At 42.2% G+C, this 27,796-nt stretch overlaps 1 protein-coding gene across 8 annotated transcripts; it reads left to right on the top strand.

The window, feature by feature from the left end:
- The first annotated feature begins 3,113 nt into the window (after positions 1 to 3,113).
- OTULINL (OTU deubiquitinase with linear linkage specificity like) lies at positions 3,114 to 27,796 on the top strand. 8 transcript variants are annotated; one of them, XM_066559695.1, is made up of 9 exons: positions 6,550 to 6,686; positions 14,577 to 14,625; positions 18,364 to 18,523; positions 18,632 to 18,663; positions 18,768 to 18,859; positions 20,978 to 21,127; positions 21,911 to 22,039; positions 24,182 to 24,454; positions 25,564 to 27,796. In XM_066559695.1, exons 2-9 carry the CDS (start codon positions 14,586 to 14,588, stop codon positions 25,741 to 25,743), a joined length of 1,056 nt encoding a protein of 351 aa, XP_066415792.1. In that variant the 5' UTR covers positions 6,550 to 6,686; positions 14,577 to 14,585; the 3' UTR covers positions 25,744 to 27,796. The 8 variants fall into 8 exon arrangements, with proteins under 8 accessions (XP_066415775.1, XP_066415792.1, XP_066415783.1 ...); XM_066559686.1 differs by lacking the exon at positions 14,577 to 14,625 and adding an exon at positions 17,088 to 17,189 and having other exon boundaries at positions 6,550 to 6,691; XM_066559674.1 differs by lacking the exon at positions 6,550 to 6,686 and adding an exon at positions 17,088 to 17,189.

The raw sequence follows: 27,796 nt of genomic DNA, 5'->3' as shown, positions 1-27,796 counted from the left end.
CCCCACCTATCCAGCTGCAGCAGAAAGTTGTCAGCAACAAGAATATATTGCCAACGATAATAATAATAATAATAATTATTCTGAAAAGGGTGATTTTTCTTCCAGGTAGCAGATGAGATGGTAGGACAACCTGTTACAGCAGAACAAAAGTGACTTCATGCATCTGGAGATTGGGGATATTTGTGTCTGTAACCTAAATCTGCTTCCATAGAAAGAGAGAAAGCAGGAAGAAAGTGAGAAGTTGGCTCTAGGGCTCAGCAATGTAGATGGAAATGGCTGCAACTCCAGGACAAACTCAGGTGGCCATCTTGTGTTTACAACTCCTAGAGAGCTGCGTGATGTTGTGCCGTGTCATGTTTGGGTTTCCCAGCTGCTGCTGCAAACCAAGAGCTCTCCTATCACTGGTGGGCAGGGGACCAACCCCACTGAGCTGTGGTGAAGTCAAGTGCAGAGCTCTTTTGCTGCATCTCACAGAAACACAAGGGAATGCTGCGGGGAGGAGAGGCCGTCTGATAACACCCACCGCAGAAGTGTGGGGGTGGACAAAGGAAATTTCCTTGTCAGCTTGTGAATGTGATAAAGAGTGCAAATAGGCAGGCATGCAAACAAACACCAACTATTTAGTAAAGCACAGCTATTCTTAGTTTGTGGATTCTATCAGCCCAGGTGCCTCCAGCATACCAAACTCATCATCTCTGCTTCAGGTTTGTCTTTCTCTTTTCCCCATAACCTTGCACAGACCTCTTAGCTGTTCCTAATTTAGGAAAAAAGATTCATGGTATATATGGGGAATTCATCTTGTATTTCTTGTAACTTAATGCAATTCCAAAGTTCAGCTGGGGCTTTCCTGCAAGGAAGGGGTGCAGAAGGTCCTGGTTTTTTCCTCTTGTCCCTTCTGGAGCCTTTATTTGCCTGTCACCTAATCCTGTTGGAGCAAAAACATGATCACTTTCCCAAACTCCCTCAAGTTCCCTGACACACAGAGTGTTCAGATGTCCCAGCATTTTCACCATGCCCTAAAGATGCTCACTGGGGTATGGAAGAAATTCAGATCTTGGGCAAATATTTATACCCCAGCACAGCAGGAAAGGGAGGTAATCCACCCTTTTCCTGCTTGGATAAAGCCTAAGGAGATATTAAAGAGTTATCCAGGTGAACCAGTTATGCCTTAGTAGGGAATTAGGGTATATGGGTTAAAGAATGTGGAAACTGTAAGAGACAAAGAGTAGGAAGTGTTAAATATCCAAAACTGTGGCCAGAGCAAACCAAACTACCCAACTAAAATTAAGTAAAAAGTACAACAGAGGAATGTAGGATGACTAAAGGGAATTCAATGCAGAAAAGAAGGTTAATTTTCACTGTAAAGTTAAAACTAAACAGCTTCCCTTTTTTTGCTTTATTTAAAAAAAACAAAACAAAACCAAACCAAAAAACCCCAGAACAGCAACCAAAAAAACCAAACAAAAATAAAAACACAAAAAAACCAATGAACCAAATACCCAGTGCTGAGCAAGGAAGGCAAAAGAGGGCATGTGCAGTGTTTCTTTCTTCTGTCCTACTAATTTTCTTTCCAGATCTTACCTTGGAGATGCACTGGTCCTGTAGCCAGTCCACAGTTTTTCTGCTCTTGGAACTATCTTGTTCTGTTAATGGAAATGGAACACAGACCAAAAAAAAAAAAAAGCCTATATACATATAAACATGTGCCTGTGTGTGTGTATGTATATACACACATTTAAACACTGTTTTTAAGAGTTCACTTGCTGCCTTTGGATGCTCATGGCATGGAGCATGAATATCATGAGAGCATTCAAATGTAGCTAGTGAATATTTTAGGAAAGAAAATTCTTTTTTCTTCTCCTTCCTCCACAGTAAATGGTGAAATAAGAAGTGTTAGTGGGCCTGAAGTCATGGGGCCCAAGGCTTGGATTGGAGCAGGGAGAGCAGATTGCACCTTCAGCTCCTGAGGTGCCAACAAACAAAAATAATAATGTAATATAGAAAACAGTTATATCGCCAACACCACCTTTCTTTTTTTTTTTTAATAAACACTCCTGATCCGAGGTGATTATGGAAAAATAGCATTTTAGAACTAAATTGACAAAAATACTGCAATAAAAGGGGTAGAAAGGGAAGCTGACATTCTAGTGAAAGGGCAAATGTGAGTCAGTAATTATACTTATTTTTTAAATGCATGTGAAATATGAAGCAACTGTTAACAGAGTGGAAATCTCTGGGAGACAATGGCAAGTGGCTTCTCCCTCTGAAACAAGAACTTGTGGGTGTTTTCAGACTGGGAGACTAGATTTAATGAGGTTGTAAGCTGTGGTATTATGATATATCTTCCAAGAGCATAATTAAGAATGAATTAATAGACTGTAAGAAAACATTTTTCTCATTTAACTTAAAACAATAAGTTAGGAGGGAAAAGGAAAGACTGTTTCAAAGGACCCTTTGCTTACTCCAGTTAAAAAGCCCATACCTATGAAGTGATTTAACCATATCTGTGTGAACTTTGCTTTTACATAGCATGGTCCAAAACCATAGGAAGGGATGTTTGTGTGGACCACCTGTTTCCTCTTCATGGTCCCACTGTTTCTACAGGAGGCACATTGATTGCATGATAAGTAATGTTGAGCTTAGCAATGAAACGTGACATTGGAGCTGAAAAGAAGAAGCTGTGACTCTGTGTACTGCCACTGAGATAGTGCCATGTACGGGTGCTACACCACAGTCTGAAAAGCACCCTGCAATCTCCATCCCTCCAACAGCTTGGGAGATGCAGGGGGAGATAGCAATGTGACCTTTATAAATAGCTGAGTTATGCTCAATTTTTTTCTTGTGGTTTGGATATGGAGAAGCATAGACAGCCTGTGTGACTCTGAAGACTTTAACGGAAATGAAACAGGAAGCCAGATCCTTTCACAGCTTGTTGGTCTGTGAAGACAAGCTGAGTCTGTAGAGACTCCTTTTCTAACCCCAGAAAAAAGCAACCAGGGGAGAGAAATCCAACCGGGGGTGATACTCTGGAGAGGAGATGCAGAGGCAACATGACAGACGGACTAGCAAGAACAGAAACCACTTCATTGAACACAAAAACCGAAGCAGAATTAGCTCAGATAGAAGAGTTGGTAAGTTCATTCTGCTGTGCTATAAATTTTGGCATGTCAACAAACTGGTGATCAGCTAGAGAAAATCCTGTGTTGCTGATTGCAGCTGCATGGGTACTACTTTTACCTATGTGTCGGACTACCTGACCTTGATAGTAGTAATAAGTTATGATAAACAAGGAAATGGTTCTTGACTGTTAAAAAAGGGCTTGAAAAACCAAAGGAGGAAGCTGTCACCAGTTCTGCACCTCAGCTTCCTACTTTTACTGGGTTGGATGCTGTTGCCTTTGTCTCAGCACTCGTTTTGAATTGCTTACATTTTTTGTGCCATGATTAAAATGCTGCTGCTCACCTGCAGATGAGCACAGCAGTTGCTTTGGCTACTGATTTGTGGGTTTAAACAGACCCAGTCAAAATGTCTTCACACTTGTTTAGCAATGGCTTTCAGTATAAGCTTTTGCAGTAATTGCTGTGCACTTCTCACATGGATACAAGCAGAGGGAGGTTGGAAATGTCATGAGGCTGCAGCTTGGAAATGCCATGACCTGCAAAAGAACCTGGAGGTTCATATTGTGGGAAAGTTCATAATACTCTCCTAAAGGAAGAAAATGCCATAAATATCCCTAAGCAGTATAACTTTTCCATCAGCACATAGCCCTGTTTGAGTATCAGAAGCATATGCAAAATGCCATGACCAGGAAGTCTGGAGGAAGATAATCCAGTTTAGGCTGCCTCCAGTCTGAGCTCCCTGGAACTGTCCCCTTGTCCCTGCAGAGCTGCTGCCTACTCAGAGGCAAAGCAGAGAATGCATTATTTCTGCTGAAAACTACTGAATGCATGGGCTGTGTAAGGCCTTCTCTGTCTCCCTACATTGTTGATATGAGCACTGGAGCACCTCCAGGAAGACAGACTGAGAAAGTTGGGGTTGTTCAGCCTGGAGAAGAGGAGACTGTGTGCAGACCTCTTAGCAACCTTCCTGTGTCTGAAGGGAGCTTGCAGAGAAGCTGGAGAGGGACTCTTTGTCAGGAGCTACAGTGATAGGACAAGGAGTAATGGGTTCAAACTGAAAGCGGGGAAATTTAGGTTAGACATTAGGAAAAAATTCTTTACTGTGAGGGTGGTGAGATGCTGGAACAGGTTGCTGAGGAAGGCTGTGGATGCCCCATCCCTGGCAGGGGGAGTGGGACTAGATGATTTTTCAAGGCCCCTTCCAGCCCTAAACATTCTATGATTCTCTGAAATATTTTAGAGAAGTTGACATTTTCTGAAGCTTCCTGAACCTTTGTAGCAGCATGTTTCCAATTCTGCAGAGTCTGTGAAAGAAACTGCCTTCCAGTTAGCTGCTATTTCCATTTCTGCTGTTGATCCCAGCTCAGATCTGGATCTTGCTTGTCCTCTCCAGGATTATCCTAACCCACATTAATCTAACAGGAACAGCACACACAGACCAGCCCAAAAGTGCAGGAGGGTTGTGTGTTACCTGGCTCAGTCTTACAGTGGTGTATGTATCCAACACCAAGGAGGGAGGCAGGTAGAAGCTGTCCCATCTCACTCATAAGGAGGAGAGACAACATTTTCCTGCCAAAGCCTGCAAAGGTTCTAGAAACCTCTTCTTGACTCAGGGAAGAGGTCCAGAAAGAGCTTAAGAAAAGGCACTATGGACAGTGTTAGTTTAAAAAAGTCTCTCAAGAGGTTTCAGGTAAGTGATCTCTGATTGACTGACTGACTGACTGACTGACTGATTGATTGATTGATTGATTGATTGTCCCAGGGCTTACTCCCATGCATAGAGGCCCAAGGCCTTGCTCCAGACTGCAAATGCATGGAGGAGAGAGCAGAGAGCTGTGAAGTGGGAAGGACTTACTGATACAGGGCTTGATCTGTAGACATTGTACCATACATTTCATCTCCTCTGATGAGTCAGCAGCCAGATAAACATTCACTTTCAAGCCTGCCTGCACAGATAAATCACTTAAATCCTAAGATCTTAACACAGGTTAAGAGAAGGTAGAAAGATGCAAACCTGAATTTAGCTGTAATGCTAAACCATCTTCTGCCACCAACACTGGCCTGGCCAAGGCAAGAAAAGAGGTGGAAAGGGAAGTTGAAGGATGCAATAACTGCAGACAAGATGTGGAAATAAAACAAATAAATTCCAGCCACCTTCAAGCCTTTGCAGGTGGATGCCATGTGAGCTGTACCCTGGCACCATGTCTCTCAGCTGCAGCTCCTGAGACACAGCTACACTAAACACAATCTGCAAGTACAGACAGAAAGCACCAGGTAACTGGTGCTGTGGAGAGGCACAGAGGTGGAACTTAAGGAATTTTTTTCAAATGGATTTTTTGATGGAGCAGCACACAGTGCTACTTACACAACGGACAGCTTTAGGCCTCTTAAATCAACTGTTTACTTTTGCTATTTTTAGCTGGGTTTTAAGCCTAGTTTTTCTTTTACTTGGATAAATGTGGCTATGACATTCTGCAAGTGCAACTAAGTGAATGCTTGGCACACCAATATTTAGCAGGTTTTGCCTATTTTGTTCCTTGCCCAGATTAACTGTGATGGAGAGAGAAACAATCTGATATACATGCCAGGCAATATAAATCTCTTCAGTGTTTCATGAAAAGTCTTGATCTTCAACCATATCTTGTGGTATTTTAGGGGGAAAAAACCAAACAAAATCCAATAACAGAAGACTGTGTAAGTTTGTCTTGGCTCTGTAGGGGAGCAAACTGTTTGTAACTCTGTAAAAGATTTAAGTCTTTGTTGGGACCATCACAATTCCTTTCTGTTTATCCTGCAAAGTCCTTAACGAGATGGAAGAATACTATTCTTTAATGTGTAACCAGAAAAGAAAGTATACCAGTCTATGCAAATTCTCTACATACCTCTGTGAGAAATGACACATAAAAGTCTATTATAAGGGAAGGTACTTGGCAAAGGGGAATTTCTTTTTGGATGAATGCACACTGTCTTGTTAAAGAGTGAGTTGGTGAGGAAATCAACATTTAATGGCAGGGAAAAACCAAAAAACAACCAATAATTTCAAAGTTATTAAGTTGTGGTTACATTTAATGGCTATATTTCAAAGAGATTATGATGGTGTTGGTCTCCATTCAGGGAGCTGGAATCCCTAGCACTGTTTCAGGCAACCCCATCCCTGGAAGAGTTCAGTGCCAGGCTGCATGGGGCTTTCAGCAACCGGGTCTAGTGGGAATCGTCCCTGCCCATGGCAGAGGGTTGGAACTAGATGATCTTTAGGGCCCCTTCCAGGCCAAACCATGGCATGATCCCATGCTGCTACAAAATGTAAAAGAGCATGGTGTGACACCCGAGCACAAACTGTACCTCACTGCCGGAGGAGCGGCAAGAGTTGCTGTGGAAATGGAGAACTCCGCTGGGAGGCGGGCCGAGAGACGGTGACAGGGGTTATCCCTCCTTCCCGGCTCCCGGGCACGGCCGGGTGGGATCGGGAGCGGGGCGTCCCCGCGGGATCCCCGCCCCGGGCGGTGCCGGCGCTGCCTTTGTAGCCGGCTGGGATCCCGGGGAGGCAGGACGAGAGCGGCCGAGCGGGTGAGGTGCGGCGGGGCTGGTGGGCGGGCTCGGGGGGCCCCCGGAGTCGCGACGAGGGTTTGGCTTTATTTGCCGTTTCTTTATTTTTTCCCCCGCTTTATTTTCCACTTGACTCTTTGGGGGCCGTTTTCTAGGAGGGGCGGTAGCCGGAAAGCTGCTCCTAGGACCATCCCGGCAGGACCGCCCGGCTGTGCCCCCGCCCGTGTGTGGCCGGGGGCTGCGGGCGTGAGGGGAAATGCCGGCAGCGCCACGGGGCTGAGCTGCCCTGGGAACTGCTGTGTCCTGAGGGCGGAATTAGCGCCGGCATGCGTGGGGATCGGGCTTGTAAAACAGCAGCCCGCTTTCAGCTCGGGCGTTCGGCCGGGCTTTGGGTCTTTGCTTCGGGGGCGGTAATTTTTTTTTTTGTTTTTTTCTTTTCCTTACTATGTGCAGTGTGAATCTACGCGTTGCAGACTGGTTTGTATTCCCGTCAGAAAGGTGAAGGTCTAGGAAAAAGGGGCTCATAAATGCAGGTGTGTGTGATTCAGGAGGACCCAGGACGGGGCCGGCTGCAGGTGGTTCTCGGTGTCAGGAATCCTGAACATGATCCAGGTGTGCCCAGGTGGCCAAGAAAGCCAAGGGCATCCCGATCTGTATCAGCAACAGTGCGGCCAGCAGGAGCAGGGCAGTGATTGTCCAACTGTGCTCAGCACTGCTGAGGGCACAGCTCAAATCCAGTTCTGGGTCCTTCTCCACAGTAAAGACACTGAGGGGCTGGAGCATGTCCAGAGAAGGAAGGGCAGCTGTGGTTGTGAAGGGTCTGCAGCGCAAGTCCCGTGGGGAGCAGCAGGGGGAACTGGAGCCTGGAGAAAAGAAGGGTCAGGGTTGACATTTTTGCTCTCTACAACTACCTAAAGGAGGTTGTAGCCAGGTTAGGGGTCAGTCTATTCTCTCAAGTAACAAGTCATACCAGGAGAGATTTAGATTAGATATCAGGGAAATTTCTTTGCTGAAATGGCGTTCAGGCATGAGAATAGGCTGCCCAGGGAAGTGGTTGAGTCACCGTCCCTGGAGATATTTATTAGACATGTGGATGTGGCACTTGGGGACATGGTTAGTGATGGGCTTGGTAGTGCGGGATTAACAATTAGACTTGATTTTTAAAAATTTTTTTCAACCTAAATGATCCTGTGATCTATTATGTCACTGAGAAGTGGTTGTTCAGACTGAGGATCCTGTGCCCTACCAACTTGCTTTTCTGCTGAACATTCTGTGGTACGTTTCTGCTTTGATGGTTACTCATCCCGTTCTCATTTTGCACTGCCTTTCTTACTAAACCAGCTTGTTTTCTCTTTGGAGGAGCTGTACAAATTGCATGCAGCTCATACTTTCATTTTTGCAGTGGAGAAAGAGCCAGATTTCTGTGGTATTTAGTGGGTGAGTTGAAGCTAGCGCGGTGCTACCTGCTCCATTGCTAATTCGTGCAAGTACCGTTATTCCCACTTCCGTCCTCTGGCCCGCTCCAGTTTCAGCAAGTGGTGAAACAAAGAGGCAAAATATGTGAAACAGGAAGTAATGAAAGGCTAAGAAAGCTTTTGTAGTCACTGAAGCGTGCTTCTTTAAGAATTTCATTTCTTTGCTAGTGGACAGATAATTTGATTAGAAACTGAGGGGGGGGGGGTCTCCTGGTGGTAGGAAGAAAAGATGCCATTTTCCTATCTCTATAAAACACTACCAGGTGAGGGGTGTTAGAATTGATTTTGGAGGGGAGAAACAGCATGAAAATGCTTGTCAGCACTTAAATCTAAGTGCTTTTATGGATAAGTATCTGCATTTGGGAGTTTAAAAAAAAAATTTGTAGTTCTGAGATTTTTTGCCATTTCTGGATATAAGAGTTTTTTGACTTTAACTGTTTGGAATGTGTTAAAGTGAAAAAAACACCACCACCTGCCTAGGTGGTATTCATTTCCCATTCAGCATCAAGACTTTCTGTCCACCTGTTTCTTAGATACAGTTTCCAGTTGAATCTTCACATCTTATCTACCAAGGATCAGACAACAAACATGAAAGGGTTTTCCAGAAATGTATGCAGTTTTTCTTCAGCTTAATGTATGAAACTGTTTGATCTTGCATGACTACCCAGGCAAATGAGTTTGAGATTGCAGAAATACTTCTGCTGAACACTCCTGACCCCACACAGCTGAACTGTGGGAGTCACGGTGCCAGACTGTCCTAGGAGAGATGATTATGGTTATAATTTACTTGCTTTAAAAACACAGGGAATAACCAGTGCTCAGGAGTCATAAGGTAATATAATTACACTGCTTTCATTACACTTGCATAACTAAATTTGGGTGTGATTAGAATGGCATAAGGTTTACCTTAAGGAACTTCTTAATCTCCTCTTGTTTTAGGCTGTGAAATTATTTTTTAAAATTACCTTTGGGCTGCCTAAGTCATATTCTAATGGCATTTGATGGCAGTCTGACTTCTAAAAGAGTTGTAGTACTCTTAAAGTGAAACACTAATCTGAGTTGCTGTCTGACATCTGGCCCTGAGTCACTTCAGGATCTGCTTTGATGGAATTTGGGGAGGCCCGGTGAGCACAGGGCATCCTTTCCTCACTCCTGGGCTGATGCAGCTGGCCTGGTGCCAGCGTGTAGCAGCAAAAGGGAGCTCTGCCCATGTGCTCCACTGCTGGCATTCCCAGCATAGCAGATGCCAGTTCCTCAGTGCATGGTTGCAGTGCTCTGGATCAGACAACAATGCTGTACCTTTCAGAAAGACAGAGAAACAGCTACTTGTTAGTGAAAAGGTCAGAGTTTCATGGTAGAAAACAGGAGTTCCACTTCTTCAGCCACAGCAATGTAAAAGCAGTCACTGGCTGTTTTAAGATGGCTGTTTGTTGCTAGGAATCTTGCACCAATTCTGAGGTGTTTGAGTTTGGTTTGTATATTACAAAATTTGGTTTGATGAAAAGTTTCATTTTTTCCCATGAACAATGTAACTCATGATTGGACTATCTGTTGCTTGATAACATAAAAGCATAACAAAAAAACCATAAGAGTTGTGTCCCAGCATAAATGAGGACATAAAGGGAATAAGAGGACTACTGTCCACTTCTTGAGAGGGCTCCAGTGAAGGCAAACTTTGTAAAATACTTCAAAACTTCTACAGCTTTCTTCATTAATTTTCTGAGAAATTTTGAAGTCAGCATCTTTTGGTTTCTTTTCAGCCGTACGCTGTGCTTGTACCTTCTTCCTGTTTTTTCACTGCTCTGCACACTTTGCATTTTTTGGCATCTTCCAGATCTGAGTGCTTGGGATTTCTCTGTAGCCTGTGGGGACATGCTGGAAGCTCCTGACAGAGAGAGGAAGTGTGTGTCTCTGGCTCCAGTCCCCATGTCACCAGTGAGGACAGATGTCACTATGTACCTGTGCAGAGGGATGTGTCGAGCAGGGCAGCTTGTACTGCCCACACTTATCTTTCAACAGACATTTTTCTGAGGAGAATGCTGTAGGCTGAGCAGTAGACATGTGATGTCTTACTTGAGCCCTCTTCTGTGTTGGTGGAGGGTTAAAGGTGTGGCAAGATGTGGCTGTATATGCTCTGATCCTTTTGCTAGTTCTTCTTCAGCAGGACCCCATCTCAGGTGCCTTGTCCATACATAATACATTGCTGAGGTTTTCCACATATTTGAAGTGTTCAGCATTCATGTTTCCAGGGTAGTCACATTGGGTAAATGATGCTATGAATGTGAGAAATGTGTACCTTAGCATCAAACTAGTGCCTTGATACGATGTGGTGTCCCTGAGGCTTTGACCATCATCAAGTCTGCCCTTGTATCTGTGCAGCAAAGCAGCATCAAGGCAAGGTGCTTGGCACTGCCTGAAGGTCAGATGCCACCAGGAAACCACAGAATGGTTTGGGCTGGAATGGACCTTGCAGTCCATCTGGTTCCATCCCCCTGCCATGCACAGGGACACCTTTCACTAGACCAGGTTGCTCAGAACTCCATCCAACCTGGCCTTAAACGCTTTACGGTGTGGGACATCCACAGCTTCTTTGGGCAGCCTGTCCCAGTGCCTCACCAGCCTCAGAGTGAAGAATCTCCCTAATATCTAAGCTAAGCACACCCTCTTTCAATCTAAAGCCGTTGCCCCTTGCTATGTTACTAAACTGCTTTGTAAAAAGTCCATCTCCCTCTTTCCTGTCGGCCCCTTTACGTACTGGAAGGTGCTATAAGGTCTTCTAGGAGCCTTCCAGGCTGAACAACCTCAGCTCTTTTAGTCTGTTCCCATAAGAGAGGTGCTTCATCCCCCTGATCATCTTCACGGCCTCCTCCATGGACCTCACACCATTAGGTTCACATCCTTCCAATTCCAGGGGTCCCAGAGCTGGATGCAGTACTCCAGGTGTGGTCTCAACACAGTGGAGGGCAGAATCACCTCCCTTGAATGGTCAGCAAGGTTTTAATTGCCAAGTTTGTGCAAAATCAGGCTTTTGCAAACCTAAATACTTGTTTCAGGTCTATCTGTACGACAAAAGAGAAGCCCTACCTGCTTTTCCCAGTTTTGCTTTGAGCACAGCACCACACCAGGGGCTTGTCTGTGAGCAGCTTGGAGATATGTTTATTGTCCTTCAATTGAGGTTTCATTTTGGGTCATTTCCTGCACATGAATTTCAGCTGTGACCTTCTTGCCAGAGGCCAAGGCCTTAAAAATAGAGGTTTTCATATAAATGAAGAACTTTAAAAATTATACTGGTGGGCTCCATGACAGAAACTATCCAGGACCCTGTATTTCATTTTCTTACTTTACAAGTGAAAGTAAGTCATGCCTCTGCCAAGGGCCAGCCCCTCAAAAAGAGCTCAATATCCAAGGTCACACTTAACTGTATTTTACAGGAGTGCATGATTAGTATTTTATTTAGTCCTTGCCACGTAGCTGTCTGGCTTTTAGGCAGTTTGAGCAAGTGCAGAGGTGTCAGGGAGCTGTGGTCTATTGATCCCTGTGACTGGTGTCTGCGTGCTTCACTTGAAAGTTCTCTTGCATCCAAATGTCTGTAAAAATACCAACTGTGCATTAGCAGTGACAATAATGACAGTGATATTATTATGCATGATAATACTAATAATAATGTGCTTTTACAAGTAGAAAGCTCTTGCACAGAGAGCTTTCTGAGCTCTTGGATCACATTTTTATGAAATATTTCTGTTAGCTATGACTTTGGTATTACACTGAGCAATAACTTAAATTTCAGTGACTATCTTGATGCAGTCAATTTTACCTTTCAGTATGCTTTTTTTGTGTAATATTTTGGGCCAGAAGTGCCTGGTAATGCACTCTCCCAAAAAGTCAGAGAACTCCTGTGTGCTCAGCTAATTAAAATATGCCAGTTTGGCAGTGCTGCCCTTGAGATGATGAAGAGAGAGCAGGCTTTAAACACTCCAGCTACTTCCATACAAGTACCATGAGCTCTGCAGAATAAAGCTGAAGTTTTGGCTTTTGTCAGACTGGATACTGAGAGGCAGAGGGGAAGAGATGCAAGACCAATTTCTGCCATTTGCATTCAGAGTGATGGCTTTGATATTTTGCTTTCTTTGGCCTTGCTTTGTGCTTCTAATTGATCTTGAAAAGAGGGAAGACACAAGTAAAACACTGCTGGAATAACCTCTGCACATACCTGCTGAGGAAGCACAGGCTTTGTGATCCGGTGCACCACCAGGAGATAGGAATAATTTGTGATTATTAATCATAAATTATATGTAATTACTAATCCACGTGAAAAATGCACAGCTCTGCACCGTCTGCACACAGAATTGGGTACACTCAGGAGAGGGCCATGCTCTGAAGACAGACACAAAATCTGTGTGGGTGCAGCAGTCCGACCCAGTACAGAGATGGGAATGCTGAGCAACATGGATGTAGTTTGGTGAGATGGGGCTGGCTTTCTCCTTGGACAGTAAACAAGCTCAGAAGAGTTGATTTTTTTGTTTGTCATGGGTTACTTGATCCTGCTGTTTTCCTGGATATCAGCTGGGATAACTTTTTATCAACAGATAAATTAAAATTCCTTGGACTGCCCTGCGCTGTGTGCTTACAAAGCATCCAGGTAGAGCCAGGGGCACTTCCTGCACTGGGAAACCCCAGGAGTGGGGCAGCTGCCACTGGACCTCTGCCTGGAGAGACCAGGAGGAATGCTGGCTGTGGTATCCCCAGCCACCTAAGAATTGTGCATCCTTGGAGGGTGGGGTGGTTGGTGCAAGTCTTGTGCTGTCTAGCAAACAAGATTTAAAAATCAGGAGGAGAAAAATGACTGTTATTGATAAGAAAGACTTCTTTTTTCCCCCTAACAAGGTTTCAGTTTTCTAGGCATATTAACATTAAAAAATATGCATTTGTACTTAGGATGCTCAGGAGGAAAGTATTTCCTTTATTCTGATATTCCTTCATTCTATTGCCTTGATAGTTTGCATTCAGCATGGCAAAAAAAAAAAAAAAAAAAGAAAAGAAAAGTATTTTGAGAATTGTGAAACAACCATGAGTGGCATTAGGGGTGACTCAACATGCAACTCTGCAGCAGGCAGAATAGGAATTCTTAGAGTGGGCTTCTTTCAAATAATAGATTTAGTGCATTTACGTAAGTTCTGTTTGAAGTGTACAGGCATTAAATAGCAATTCTGAATGGGAACAGATTTTTTTCCACATTAAGAAAAAACCAGCAGATATTTCATAGGCTCCTTCTTTAAAAGGAGGTTATTTTATTTTTTATTTTTTTTAATAGGAATAAGAGTTTTAGAGAGATACATGTTTTTGTAGTGGCATGAAATGCTTTTCATGTGTTTCTCATCCAGTATTCTGGACTGCAAATTCTCAGAAGGCTTCTGTCATGCTTTTTCTTACTTAAATGGAAGTGGGGCTAAGCATTATTCATCTTGGATGAAGCACCCTGTGCCTTAAAAAGGAAGCTGAATTGTACAGGAAATGAAGAACTGAACTTTCCTTTTGTTCTCATAGGCATTTGTAGAGAGAAAATGGTATGTGCAGGCTAAGGCATGCATTAATATCTTGATTATATAGCTGAAATTGGTTTTGTAATTCTAGTTGGGTATATTTTAGGTGATCACCCAGTAGGTAAGAACACATTATGGCTGTTGCTGCACAGTAGCAATAAGTTGTGTCACAACTGGATAGATACATTAACTCCAGCAGTTCCTGTTGATGATCAGGGAGTCTGAAGAAGGCTGCCAGCTCTATATTCTCTATATTTTTCTGAAAAAAAAAAAAAAAAAGACTGAGGGAGCTAAGAGGGCTCTTGGGAAAGCCCTATGCAGAAGATTTGTGTAAATAAAACCTTTCTTGCAACTGATGGGCCTCAGTGTTACCAAAACTATTCTCTTTTCTAGATAATTGTGTGATTCTACTTGTGGTTTGGGGCTGGCATTCTCATTTGTTTTTTGGTTTTTTTGATTAGAAGGTATCTGATCAGCAGACATGGTTGAACTTGTATTAAGTCATTGACGATTACAATCTTTGTCTGTAAATTATTTTCTTTTCCTTATTATATCAAGGAGAGATCCTCATCTTTCATGTTTGTTAGAGCACGTGAATGTTGCTTAACAAGATGACATTGCTTTATTCTGTAAAGGAAGGGGTTTGTAATGGAATAGTTACTGAATTAAGCAGTGCTTCTCACATATCTTGGTATGTGTTTGATCTGTTTTCAGTATTTTTTATTTTTTTTGTGTGGTGCTGATAATAAACTGGGAAATCAAAGAATTTGTAATCCCTTGGCACCACTTAAAAAGGCATATTTCTCTCTTCTAAACTCTAATGTGATGTAATCTTTTGTAGGTTTTGAATTTGTATAATTAATAACTTTTCTGTGTCTCCCTCTTGGTTCATTCAGTTGAGGTCTATGTACACATGTGTCTCATGCTTGAGCCTGCTCTATGAGGGTAAGTTTCTTTGTTTTCCCTTAAAAGAGGGACTTAGCCTTTTCTGTAACATACTTTGGTGCTGATGGTGTAAAATCTGAAAATCAGCAATGTGCAGCAACGTGAGAGAACTGCATGCACACCTTGAACACAGGCAGACTTGGGCCTCCCTGCCAAGCCTTACATGTCTCAGTTGAGGGTCTCCCTTCCTAGCTCTGCATCCATAGAAGAGGGAGAAGGAGTGGCTCAGGTGGGGCAGCAGCTGGCACAGAGGCATCCCACATTCTGCCTCCCTCTTTGAATGAGGGTATACCTGCTTTTTGGGAACTGGGAACATAATTTTGTGTGATGGGAGTATGAAACCTGGCCACTTCATGGTGACAAGTGCTATGTCCTGCTTTCAGTACCAAAAAGAAATCATTCTGTCAGGTTTTAATTTGGGAAGATGCTCTGCTATCTTTTTGATGGCCTTGTTAATGGTATGGAGAAAAACAGTAAAGGGTGATTGCACCATCAGCCATGCTGGGATATTCAGTAATGTATACAGTGCTGCCTGCTAGTTCCCAAGCTGATCTCTGACATTTTGCATTTCATCAATTATGCATAATTAAGGAGGCCACCTCCAAAACAGTTGTGAGGGAGTCACATGTGAAGCAAATCCTATAGAGATTCTTCCTGAGTTACTTGAGAATGAAACAGATGCTTCTTACTCATCTTTTTTTCTTTGGCCTTTTTTGTTGTTTTTTTCCTTCTGCTTCTCTCTACTGCTGACTTTGCAGGGGGTAAAAGCTTAAGGCTTGGCACTAGCAGGAAGCTGATGTGGCACGAAAAGAAAACATGGTGAACTACTTGCTCTGTAAGATAAACACTGCTATCAGCTCCTGATCAACTCCAGCACTGTTCAGCCTCTGTTCTTCCCAATTTCTGCATGGCAGAAGAGTCAGGCCTCCCTGTCATGCTGACACTCGCAGTCAGTCTTCAAGAAGATGGAAGCCCAGCAGCTGGTCACAGCACCAACTGCTCCTGTCACTGCCTCCTGAGGAGCAGGATGAATTGTTCCCGTATCCCAGGGAATGGATTTCATTTAAAAATCTGTGGGTTTATTTTACTCCCCCCACTAATGTGTTATTAATTGAATTGCTCGTTGGTTTCTGAAGACTTCTGAAAGGTGCAGGGAGGGGGGTGGCAAGATCTATTTTAAGCTGCTGCCTTCTTTAATTTATGCTTATGATGTATTTTTACCAGCAGCACTTTGTGATCCAACTGCTACTTCTAAATGTCATTTGCTTGAATAAAAAATGTAATTAATTTCTAAGTGTGACATAAGCACTGAAAGTATTAACTGAATCACAGAGTGCTGTTTAAACAGCAGCTTTCCCATGACAGGAGGGAAAGTTCATGAAGTCCAAGGTACGCTGCAATACAAGTGTAGCAAAAATACTCAAAATCACTTGTTTGCAGGTTTTTCCATTGTCCATTAGGCTTTCTTCTAGGGAAATACCCATGTTGAATAAAAATGGGCGAGCGTTATTTGGTTATCTCGTGTTCTCTGACACTGATTTGTGTTTCTGATGGAAACCAGTAACCCTGTGCTTCCCAGCACTCCTTGAAGAGCAGTTGCTCCATAGGCATTGAAAGAGAGATTGTTGAACTCCAGTAGCCTGAGGTTTTTTCAGGATTATTACCATCAAAAACTTTTTCAAAAGATTGCTTGATTCAGTTTAAAAACTGATGTGGAGCTGTCATCTTTCTGCCTGTTAAAAGGGATAAGGGAAGAAATTTTGCATTCACATGTATTACTTTGTTCTCCATAATGCAAAGTATGTACTTTTAACAGATGGAACAGCTCATGATTTTTTTATAGAGCCAGTTTGTTCAAAATCAAATGTGGGAGTGGACCATACAGTCCTTTTACGTAATGAAATTAAAGTCTGCTGCAACTTTCCTTTGATACTGTATATTTAAACTGGTGTTAATTTCAATCATCATTGGTTTACATACAACAGTGTAAATCCAGAATACCCTGGGCTGATACTGATCCATGGGCTGAACAACTGCGAGCCATCAGGTTCCATTCTAGTGGGCAGAAGATTCAGTTATTCAAAGTCCACTGAGGTTTTTTTCCAATGCTGATGCCTTAATCTTAAAGAGGAGAGAGAAAAAATTGCAGTTGCTTGATTCTGCTGGGATTGTCATTTCTCTAGGTAGAAGTTTGTGTGCTTATTGAGAATGTGCCTACCAGTGTCCCTCAGGAGGAAGTGGGAGTGTGTTTATCTGTGCGTGTGAGCTGTAAGTGGGTGTGTCTGGTTTTTCTATGAAGTTTTCCATTTCCAAACCTTACAGCTGATCTTTTGTTGTCTGTTACTTGGCATCAGTAATAAACTGGAGTTTTCTGGAGCTTCAGAACTAGCACCCCAACCCCACCTCTGATTACTTAAAATTTATGGACAGCTTTTCATTTACAGCTCTTAACCTGCCTTTAGTTCACAGGAGAGAGACAACGTCTGTGTCTCACCACCAGATGACTGGCATACAAAGTCTTGTAATAAAACTTCTTCAAACAACAGAATATTGGGAAAGGCCAAGTATCAGCGCTGCTCTGTGTATATATGTAACAGTGCTTGTAAAAATGAGTGCATCACTGTTTATCTTGTTGCTAAGGTTAGAATTGATACATAACTCTTTGACTGGATTGTTGTCCACAGTGCATGGGCTTAATTTACTTGGAAAACTTAAGCCCGTCTTAAATTTCCTGTTAAAGCCAGGAGGGGCAGAAGTTCAGCTGACATAAAACTATGTGGAATGAGTAATCCCCTCTGTAGACTCCCTGGAGAAGGATCTTTTCAGCCTTCTCTGTGGATGCCTCTATAAAAAGTGGAATTCTTTTAAGGTTTTGTACTAAATCAATAAATAAGTTAATAGCAGAGCAGCTGTTCATCATGAGTTCTGGGAATTTCCTATATTCAAATTTCTTCCAGGGGACAAATTTCTTACTTAGGGAGCAGCTGCTGCCTTTGTCAACTGTTTGGTCTCCAGGCCCTCTTTCACTTGTAGGTCTTCTTATCAACAGTAGACAGCCATAACCTTCCCTAACCTTGTCTGTAATGCCAGGGGAGCAACAGAATCTTGTCCTTGTTCATGTCTGTGAAGTAAGCATGAAGCCTCTCTGTGATGATCTCCTGAGCTTTCTACCAAATCCCTGGGGAGGATCTTTCTCTGGAATTTTAAATTGACTTTGAACTTACCCAAATTGAGGCAGGAACATTCCTTTAATTCCCCAAGCAGTCATATGATGCTTAGTCAGCTAATATTGCCTTATATGGCCCATTTGTTGACTACAAGTAAGTCCTATGAATCTTTAAAGTCATGTATTTAAAGCCAAGACTGAGAGACAAAATAATGACAGTACAGGTCTCTAGATCAGCACATCCTGAAGTAAAAAAAAATAACAGTTTTGGGTTTTTTTTGTTATTGAGTAGTGTGTTTGATACCAGTCTTCCTGTGATTCCATTGTAACTATATATGTAGCCTTCACTGTGTGCAGGATATTGTGGAAATGTGAACTATGTGCCCCCAAGCCCTTAGAAACTTGAAAAACTTAAGTATTAAGTAAAATATATAAATCTTTTGCATGTCATGTTTTGTGTTTCATTTGAAGTGATGTCATGTTTGGATGATCTTTCTTTTTGCAAGAAAACAAACAGAAACAAGTACTTCAAAATAGTGATTTTTCCCTCTCTCTTTTCATCCCTGTTTTAGGAAGGCATGAGGTGTGGTCCTGGAAAACAGCCAGCAAGGAATCCCTGTGTCTCATGTGGCAAAAAGTGAAAGTGCAGCTAATGTTAAGCATGTCCTTCCTCACTGCTCTTTTTTGGTATTGTAGAAGGCTCTACAGCTTTTTAGCACAGCTGCTGAAACGGTAGGTTTTTATTATGCAAACTTTAATCTTCCACACTGTTGCTTATTTCAGTAAATACTGACCTTCAACACCTCCTCGTTGACGCCTGTTCCATCATTTGTGTTTCAGGTGGAGCAACTACCTTCAGAGGCAACTCATAAGTAAGCTTTTTGTTGTCACTCCACATTCATTAATGACCCTCACAACTTCCCTTTAGATGCAGAACAGCAGAACATAACTAATCTGTGAATCAATCTCAATTTAGGGAATCTCAGTGTGCTGCCAGAAGTTGATCTACTTGGTTATAGTGCAAGAGAATGGAAAGGAGAAACAAAGCAGGCCAAACAGATGAGGGAGGTAAGAATTAAATTTTAATCTCTGCACGAGGACAGGGGAGAACCAGCACCTGGGAAAGGAGTAGCACTCTCAGCACAAACAGCTGCAGCAGCCATGAATGCCTGCTGCACTGGCTAGTGAAATGAAAAGCAAAAGGGACAGCACAAACATAGGTCTAAATAAGGAATGCAGCAGTGCAGGTCAAAATGTAGATCAAGTTTTAGTCTTGTATTTATTCTAAATTCCCTCTTCTAGCACCAGCAACCTTGACAGGAAAAATCATCCCCAGTGCTAACGCCCAAATAATGTGATCTTAGGCGCTGTTACTTGGCCAACCTTTGATTTAAGGTAAAAACTCTTACTCCAGGGAGGAAGGAAGCACCACATCCATTTCTCTTCCAAGCTCTGACGGTCCATGCTTGGCAGCCTTCCCCTCTCCAGCATCATCAGCTGCAGCTGGTGGCAGGCAGGGCAGGAGCTGGCATCTAACCTGTGCCAGCTTGGGTGCTGCCCAGCAGGCAGGGGGCTGGGGTGCTGGATGGTGGCTATCCCATGCCTTTGGGTACAGTCCCTCTGCTCCAGCTCTGCACCCCAGCCCAGGTGCTTCTGTGCCGGTGTCTTCTCTTCCCCTGCTCAGGGCGCTGCTGGCAAGACAGGCAGTTCAACTGCACTGGTGTATTTGCCAATAATACTCATGTATTGGCTTTTGGTCATGGTATCGGAATCTCAGAGCAAATGCATACCAAGAAGGACTCAAAGGGTGAAAAGAAGCTGGTAAGGATAAACAGTAGCATAAAGGCATTGTAGAAAAAAAAAGACAGTTTTCAAAAATTGGAATTGCATTTAAGTGATGAACAGAGAAAAGATACAGTTTTGCCACAGTAAATGCAGGAGCACAGCAGTGCCAAGAGTTCACAGAACAACACACAAGGGCAAAAACTATTTGGAGGAGCAAGTAACAAAAGATAGCAAAACTTCTAATAAATTTGCAAGCCCATACTGGGCAAAAAGCCTTTTAGAAAATCTATCAGCCTTCTGGATGACCAGGCCTGAAAAGGAGACTCCTGTGTATGGAGCAGTCAGTGGTTGCATCATGTAGAAGTTGCCATGGTAAGGAGCACGTTTTAGGATTAGGTCTTGTGAGATCCAGCATATCATGCTTGCTTGTTCCCAAAAGGAACAATCCCATGTTTGTCTTGTCTCTCCCCCTTTCTCTCCTTGTCCTAGCTAAGCAGTCCTTCTCCTCTTTTTAGCTGGCTCCTGTCCTCTTTTGGATGTGGTACACCTAGATGGTGAGCTGATAAGGGAGGTCATCTAGAAAGAGGCTTCTCTGAGGCCCTCAAGCTTGCTGAAGCAGCAGGAAACTCCCTCAGCAGAAAGAGTTTAATAGGCTTACTATCTCAGTAAGGGTAAGGGGACAGAGTGCAGCTGAGAAGTGGTGGTGGGATGGAGTGAGGGAGTAACCAAGATAAACCAAGGATGAGGAATTGAGACCGTCCTGCTGCCCCCTTCAGGAGGCAAACTGGAAGTGATGGAGCAGCCTGTGGGACTTGTACAGTCCTCTCCCTCCAATTCTCTGCAAGTCTGTTGCTCAGAATTGTCTCAGCAAGGGCTCAGATGGCAGCCAGTGGTAATGCAGAGTGTGTAGCTGGACCAAGGGCCATCCACTTCAGCACAGAGCTGCCAGATCTGCCTCAGGTCAGTGTTGCATGATGGATTCAGGTCAATGTAAGGAGATGGTTTTTGCCAAAAGGAGTTTTCTCCATATACTTGTTCCTGTCCTGTTGCTGCTACATCTCACATGTCAGTTCAAATTGTTAAAATGGTTGAGGTTAAATCTGTGCTGATCTGCTCTAATTTGGTTGACCATGTGAGTGTTTACAGTAGCAACAACGCAGAGATTTGAACAAGTTGCTGTGTTTGGAAGGAATGCAGAATCACTCCTAATGGGCAGCGCCATTCTAAGGTGTTTACAAAAACATGGTGTTTAACATTTCTGTGTATATAAATCTTAAAAATATACTCTCTTGTTCCCCTAGCTCCCTCTTATGAGTGGTTTGGAATTGGACTTCAAATAACATGGGTTTTTTTCCAAGGTTTAATATTTTTTATTGCTAATTTTTCTTGGTTTGTTTCTAGGCATATGAAGAATTGTTTAGGAGCTGTCATATCAAATACCTGAGACAAGTCAGGAGGGACAACTACAGTGTAATAAGAGCGGTGCTTTTTCAGATATTCAGCCAAGGCATTCCTTTTCCTTCGTGGATGAAGGAAAGAGATATATTGAAGGTAAAATTCATTTCCTAAATTAACACATTTTAGCTATCCATGCGCAGCAGAAGGAAGCTGTGTTCAATGTGAAAAGTGGTATGCTGGCTGTCAAAGTGGAGAATCATTATCAGAATTCAAAGAGAAGTTTTTCAAACCCATTGAACTACATTTAATTGCAAAAACTCCCTGATCTAAATATACCAATGTGAACATGAGTCTAAATGATGTTAAAAAAAAAAAAGTAAAAGTGGATGGATGAATGTTACTGCTACCCTGCTACATGTCACTCCCTTAACACAAGTTATTTGCATCCTCCCCATCCACATCCATGCAAAGTTCAGTGGCTCACTTGGGAGCTGCTGTGTTGCTGGAGTAGCAGTTAGGTATCCTGCCCTGAGCTCCAGGAGCTTTATCAGGAGATAGTAACAGGGAGGTGAGATCTATAGCTTTTGCCTGTAGAGATGTGTGCGCAGATTGGAAGATGTCTGTATTCCTAAATGCCTCACTGAATTTGGAAGTATCCAGCTTTTCCAGAGTGTGGGTTATATATTTTGCTCAAAGCATATTTTCATCTTTTTTTTTTTTTTGGCTGGCCCTGTTTTAAAAGTTTCTTAAGGACTTGGCAGTTAAGTGGATCTTCTTTTGTAGCATTTGAATTGTAAAGTCCATTTATTTTGTTGTTTGAATTGAACAAACAGCTGATAGAACCACATCGTAAATTGTATGTAGACAAGTTTATATAACCTTATACTCTGCTTCTTGTTATGGTTATGAGTAGCTTGCCTTTTGTTTTTTTCCCAGCTCCCTGAAAAGCTTTTGTATTCTCAAGGTTGTAACTGGATTCAGCAATACAGTTTTGGGCCAGAAAGATACACAGGTCCCAATGCCTTTGGGAAGCTGCGCAAATGTATGGAGGCCTTAAAGACAAACGTGAGTATCTAGGAAATGGTTGGGAGGGATAAAAGCCTTGAGAAATGGGTCCAGACAGAATTAAGGAACTTCTCCTGGTTACATATTTGTGGAGTAGCCAGCCTCCCTCCCAGGTTCACACTGCTGAGTTGCTGGGAAGGCCATCACCTCTCCTGCAGGGGAATCCAGGTTTTGGTGATTCACTAGGCCAGGTACTCAGGAGTTCTCTGCAAGTTAGGGAGGCCACCATCCCCACAGCTAGTCCTTGCCATCAAGTGGTCCTGAAGTATCTCATCATTTTGATTAAAAGTAAACATGGTATATGAGATGCTTCTAGATTCCCTCTCCAGCTGGAAAGGAGCAAACAAACAGTGCATTTTCTCCTAAAATGATTGTATTTTCTTTGCTTCTATCCCCATTAAATGTTTTAATTATCCATTTTTGCTATAACTTCTCTCTGTAAGCTTGCACTTGATTGCAAAGACCTGTCAGCCTCACTGCCCCGTCTGCTTAGCATTGCCAGATTGCCATCATCCCCAACCCAGGACTATAATTTTTATTTAATGTAAGAATTATAATATAGTGTTCTTATTTAATATAATTAATATTTAAAATGTGGGGAGATTTAGTAGCCCCAAAGCTTTCTGAAAGAGAGATAAAGAGTTGGCCTGTGAAGACCTTGCACATTTCTTGAGTTTCTCTGGGTTTTCTGAGCATCTGCAGTGATAGTAGTTGTTAATTTAAAGAAAAAAAAAACAAAACAAAACCCCAAACAGACTCATTTAAGCTCTAGAAACAAAGCATGAGAAAGAAAAAGAGGGGATTAAGATAGATTATTTGGTCCCTTGCCTGCACCCTTGCTGTGCCAAATGACAGCTGCATCTTCTTGAGATGGGCCTGGTAGTTGTTATGTGCAGTTACCATTTTGTTCTGGTTGCTCTTTGCATTTCCCAGTGTTGGGTTATTTGGCTTTCATTTTTAGCTTGTTGTAGTTCTTTTAGCTGATGTTAGTGCATGAAGCATTTAATCTGCATTTTTAAGAAAAAAGTTTCAAGTTAAAAGAATGAATAAATCCCTTACAATTAACAAATTGTTTCAAAGCAACTCTGTGATGACTTATGCTATTACTGGCCATGAGGTATAGCTCCCAGCTTCGTTTTTTATTTTTTTTCAGTAAAGATGGTGTTTGGCCAGTGAGATGGATTTTTGCCTATTTTTACTAACATGGTTCTTTGCTGTCTTTCCCACCTCCATCATCATAGAATCATTTAGTTTGGAAAAGACCTTTAAGATCATTAAGTCCAACCATTAACCCAGCACTGAACCGTGTCTACAAGTGCTACATTTATACTTTTGAATATCTCCAGGGACAGTGACTCAACCACTTCCCTGGACTGCCTGTTCCAATGCTTGACAACACTTTTGATGAAGAATTTTCTCCTAATGTCCAATCAAAATCTCCCCTGGCAAAACTTCAGGCCTTTTCCTCTTGTTCTATGACATGTTAGCTGGGAGAAAAGACCAACCCCTCACCTGGCTACACCTTCCTTTTAGGTAGTTGTAGAGTGTGATAAGATTTCCACTTCAGCCTTGTTTTCTCCAGGCTAAACACCCCCCCAGCTCCCTCAGCTGCTCCTCATCAGACTTGTGCTCCAGACCCTTCACCAGCTCCACTGCCCTTCTCTGGACATACTCCAGCACCTCAATGTCCTTCTCATAGAGAGGGACAAAAAGTGAGCACAGGATTTGAGGTGTGCCCTCACCCCCCTCCCCTGAGTGTGGGGGGACAATCACTGCCCTGCTCCTGCTGGCCACACTATTGCTGGTACAGACAAGGATGCCCTTGGCCTTCTTGGGCACCTGGCACTCCCACTTTTCCACTCTTTTCCTCTGAGCCACTTTCCAGCCACTCTGCCCCCAGCCTGTAGCACAGCCTGGGGTTGTTGTCACCCAGGCAGGGCCCAGCACTTGGCCTTGTTGTACCTCAAACCATTGGCCTTGATCAGACTGGGAGCTGCTGCCTGCAAATGCTGTTGTGCCTGGGCTCTGTCAATTAATAGCTGCTTTACTCTTAGACCAGCTTTTGTTCCTGTTTTGCAATCTTTTGTGTTAAATAGAATTCTTAATAATTTTGCTAATATTCTTCTTCTGTGTGCTTTCCAGTGGGCTGAAATAAGTGCTACAAGAGATCATGAAGAAAGAGGAAGCATGTGTAATACACTATTTTCTGATGAAAGCAAGGAATACAAACTTTATGAGGCCATAAAATTCATCATGCTCTATGAAGTTGTCGAAGCCTATGAGCAGATAAAGAGCAGGGACAAACCCGTACACAACCTTTTTAGCCTTCTCTTTGCTCGTGACTCTTCGTCTGACCCTCTGAGTTTCATGATGAATCATCTGAACTCCATAGGTGACTCTATTTCCTTAGACCAGGTGAGGATATAGATGAAAAATCACAAAACTTACTCCATCTTTGTAGTGATTAGGTGATTATATTCTACATCATCCCTGATAGCTGGCCCATTTTTTTTCTTTGATATGTGGGGAAGTGGACTGAGGATAACCATTTATCTTCCAGGAAAAAAAAAAAACCCTGCAGTAAGAGTGCACCAAAAATAAATGCTACTGGTTATCAATAAGACATAGTTTAGAACAATAATAACTTTGATATGTAAAATAGTTTTAGATGATGCTGTTTTGACCAGTTGTTTTGCTTTTCCTATCTGTTCCACTATGCCAAATCCTGTAGCATCACTCTTTTCTTCCCACCCTTTGGTTCTCATGAGATCTAATGTCTATTGAGAGTAGGTAATAAGCCCTCTACTAATCACCTCTATATGTTAATGTTTTTGTTTCCTGTTTTATAATTAATGAGAAGTTCAGTGCTGACATATAAACTCTGCACTGCCACTCTGCAAATGGTTTCACTTTCCGATGGCTGAAATTATTTTTTACAATCAGTTTCAGTTATCAAGTCAATTGTTACGTGATGCAGTCAGATTTAGGAGCAGTTTGATTATAACTGGACAAAGTTCTGCTCTTTCTGGCTATGCCCAAGGATATGAACTTTTCCCAAACCTTTTTTTTTCCTGATTAGTCAATCCATTGCAAGAAGTATCAATGAAGATGCCAGTTCTCCAGTTTCAGATATGTGAAGTACCAAGAAACTTTTTGCTTTCACAGTAATGTTTTCCATATGTAGCAAGTGATCACAAGGTGGCAGGCTTCCCATTTTTTCAGGGTGTATCAGTGTTGGTAACAGCTATTCCCTTCTTGCTCTCCAGTCAGCTGTGTGAGCTGGCTTGGGAACAGGTTTTGTATGGTGTCAGGCAGAGGACGAATGTTTCTACATGCAAAAGAGAAGTGGAAGGGCTGTTGGGAATGCCCTCAAGCTTTTAATGTTTTGACTCCACTAGGAAAAGGGCCCTTTTTATTCCTTGTCTACTGTTTTGATGCTGAATGACTTGCCTTAACTTGCATTATCTTCAGCTTAGTTTTTGAAGCCTAGAAATAAATGTCTTACAGATTTCTTTCATTTTTAGGTTGACCTGTTTCTTCTTGGATACTTACTTGAAGTAAAGATACGAGTTTACAGACTGCATAGGTTTAATACAGAGGAATTTCAAGTAAAGTATCCAGATGAATACCGAAGGGAATGGAATGAGATTTCTCTTCTGACTGAGGATGACCACTACTATCACATCCCCCTTTTCAGAACGTGAAGGACCAGTGAAGTTGTTTTTTTTCCTTTGTATAGTATAGTGAATGACCAGTTCCAGTGAATTAGGTTTCTAATCAGCAGCAGTAAAATCTTAAGAATGCTCATTAATGATTATAAAATGGTTTATGGGTTTATTGTGTAAACATTTTGCTTTCCCATTGCAGCTCAGTTCACCATCAGTCAGCCATAAAAACCATAAAAAATATATATATATATTGCTATATTGTCTGGGGCAAAAAAATGTGATGTTTGAGGGCTGTCAGACAAAAAAAATTGGACTGCCTGACAACAAAGGCAAAGGTTATGCTGGGTTTTCCATTGCTAGCCTAAGGGTTTACTCTGACATCCATGGATGGGTTAAACTCAAGTGCCTAAAGCAATGACTGCCTTTCCCTACTCCTGACTGTCTCTAGCTGGGTAGGATGACTCACAGAGGAGGGAAATCCCAGGATCCCACAGTTTATATTCCATGCTATTTAGCTTGCATTGGATGGGAGGAGATAAACTGGGGTCTCTGCATGGCTGCTTGAAATCCACTTGAAATCTCCTTGTTGCTGGAGCACCTCTCTCCAGGGATGGGCACAGCAAGCAGCAGCAGGTTGCTCTTAAGTTCAGACATGGGAAACAGAGCTGTCTGCACCCAGTGGTGCTCCCTGAAGGGGAAGAAGTGTTACACAGGGGGAAGAATCAGCACCTAGGAATACTGTGCCAGATGAATGGAAGATGTTCTGTGTAAGTGAGTAAAGTACATTGCTTTCTCCAAGGTAAAAAGGGCAGCGTTAATAGGTAACACCCTACAGAGCCACAGCCAGTGGCTGTGTATGGCTTTGGTCAACTTGTAAATCCTTTAGGGGCTGATTTCTATCAGCCCCTAAGACATTACCTGCCACGATTTCCTTTGCAATTCATCTGAGAAAGCTGTGCATGGAATACAAGTCAAAACACTGCGTTTTCAGAAAATATTATTTTTTAATGCATTATATGAATTCAGCAGTGTTGCATATATGTTTTATCCTCTGATTATGTATTAATCTCCTTGCCTAAGATTGATATATTTAATTTAGACCTCTGTGTTTGAAGAAGTCTGTCCAGGAAGAGTAAATGAGATTTAACCTCCTACATGGAACATTTTGCTCAGTTCTGTTTTCTAAAAGAATCAATGTGTTTTGATTATTTCAAAATAAGGGTCTTTAACTTGAAGAAGTATTAGATCTCACAAAATATTTGTGAAAAGCTTACAATGCCACAGGCTAATGGTTATATTGAAGAGGGTGGGATTTATTAAGAAACAAAGCCTCTCCTTTCCTTATCCTAGAGATATAGAGGGACAGGAAGCTTTGTTTTATTAAACCTGCAGGATAAAATGCAAGCCCATAGCAGAAATGGGAACAGGGCCTGCAGGAGCCAAAGCAGCTGCATGAAGTATCTTCATGGTAATGCTTGGAGTCAGTGGAGTGTGCTCAGTTCCTTTGTGTAAAGAAAAGCTATTTTATCCCTTATGCTCCTTTTATTTGTGTGTATGTGTATATATTTATATTTATAAATACAAACACCTGAGTTGTCTATTGTAGCTACTTTGTTTTCTGAAAGTTTGAGTTCAGTTTTGTTAAATGATTTGTAGATTTTAATTAAGAAGGCTTTATAGCTGTAATAACTTCATCTCATCAAAACCTGCATAGCAAGTACTTTTATTTATTAAAAGAAAGTTTTCTCACTGAATGAAATAATTTTCTTATTTTAGATTTTGTTCTGCTCTGCATGGGGAAAAGTTATAATACTTAAGTGTAGAGTATTATTATCTATTTTGCATCAACAGTAACATTGACAGTTATCAATAAACTTGTCTATATTTTATTCTTGTTTTGGAACAAACAGACATACCATAAATAAGTATGTATTTTTGTAGTGGGCTTTTTAATGATTTGCATATTATTTGTGTTTAGGAATACAAAAGTGTTCCGGCTGAAAGTGCTAACTTGTGAAAATGTACATTTTTGTGATCTTGAGCATATTAATAGCAGGGAATTAATAAAAATCTAAAACAGACAGTGGAA

Source organism: Molothrus aeneus, chromosome 1 (genome assembly GCF_037042795.1).
Source record: "Molothrus aeneus isolate 106 chromosome 1, BPBGC_Maene_1.0, whole genome shotgun sequence".
Lineage (NCBI taxonomy): Eukaryota > Metazoa > Chordata > Aves > Passeriformes > Icteridae > Molothrus > Molothrus aeneus.
The sequence above is the reverse complement of the archived record's forward strand: the minus strand, read 5'-3'. Positions and strand labels throughout refer to the sequence as shown.

Bases quoted from the DNA above. Each gene is read 5' to 3' on its own strand.
- OTULINL (XM_066559674.1), top strand. From the start codon at position 14,586: ATGTACACATGTGTCTCATGCTTGAGCCTGCTCTATGAGG. The intron at 18,664-18,767 runs GTAAGCTTTTTG...ATCTCAATTTAG, and splicing joins CCTTCAGAGGCAACTCATAA to GGAATCTCAGTGTGCTGCCA. The intron at 24,455-25,563 runs GTGAGGATATAG...TTTCATTTTTAG, and splicing joins ACTCTATTTCCTTAGACCAG to GTTGACCTGTTTCTTCTTGG.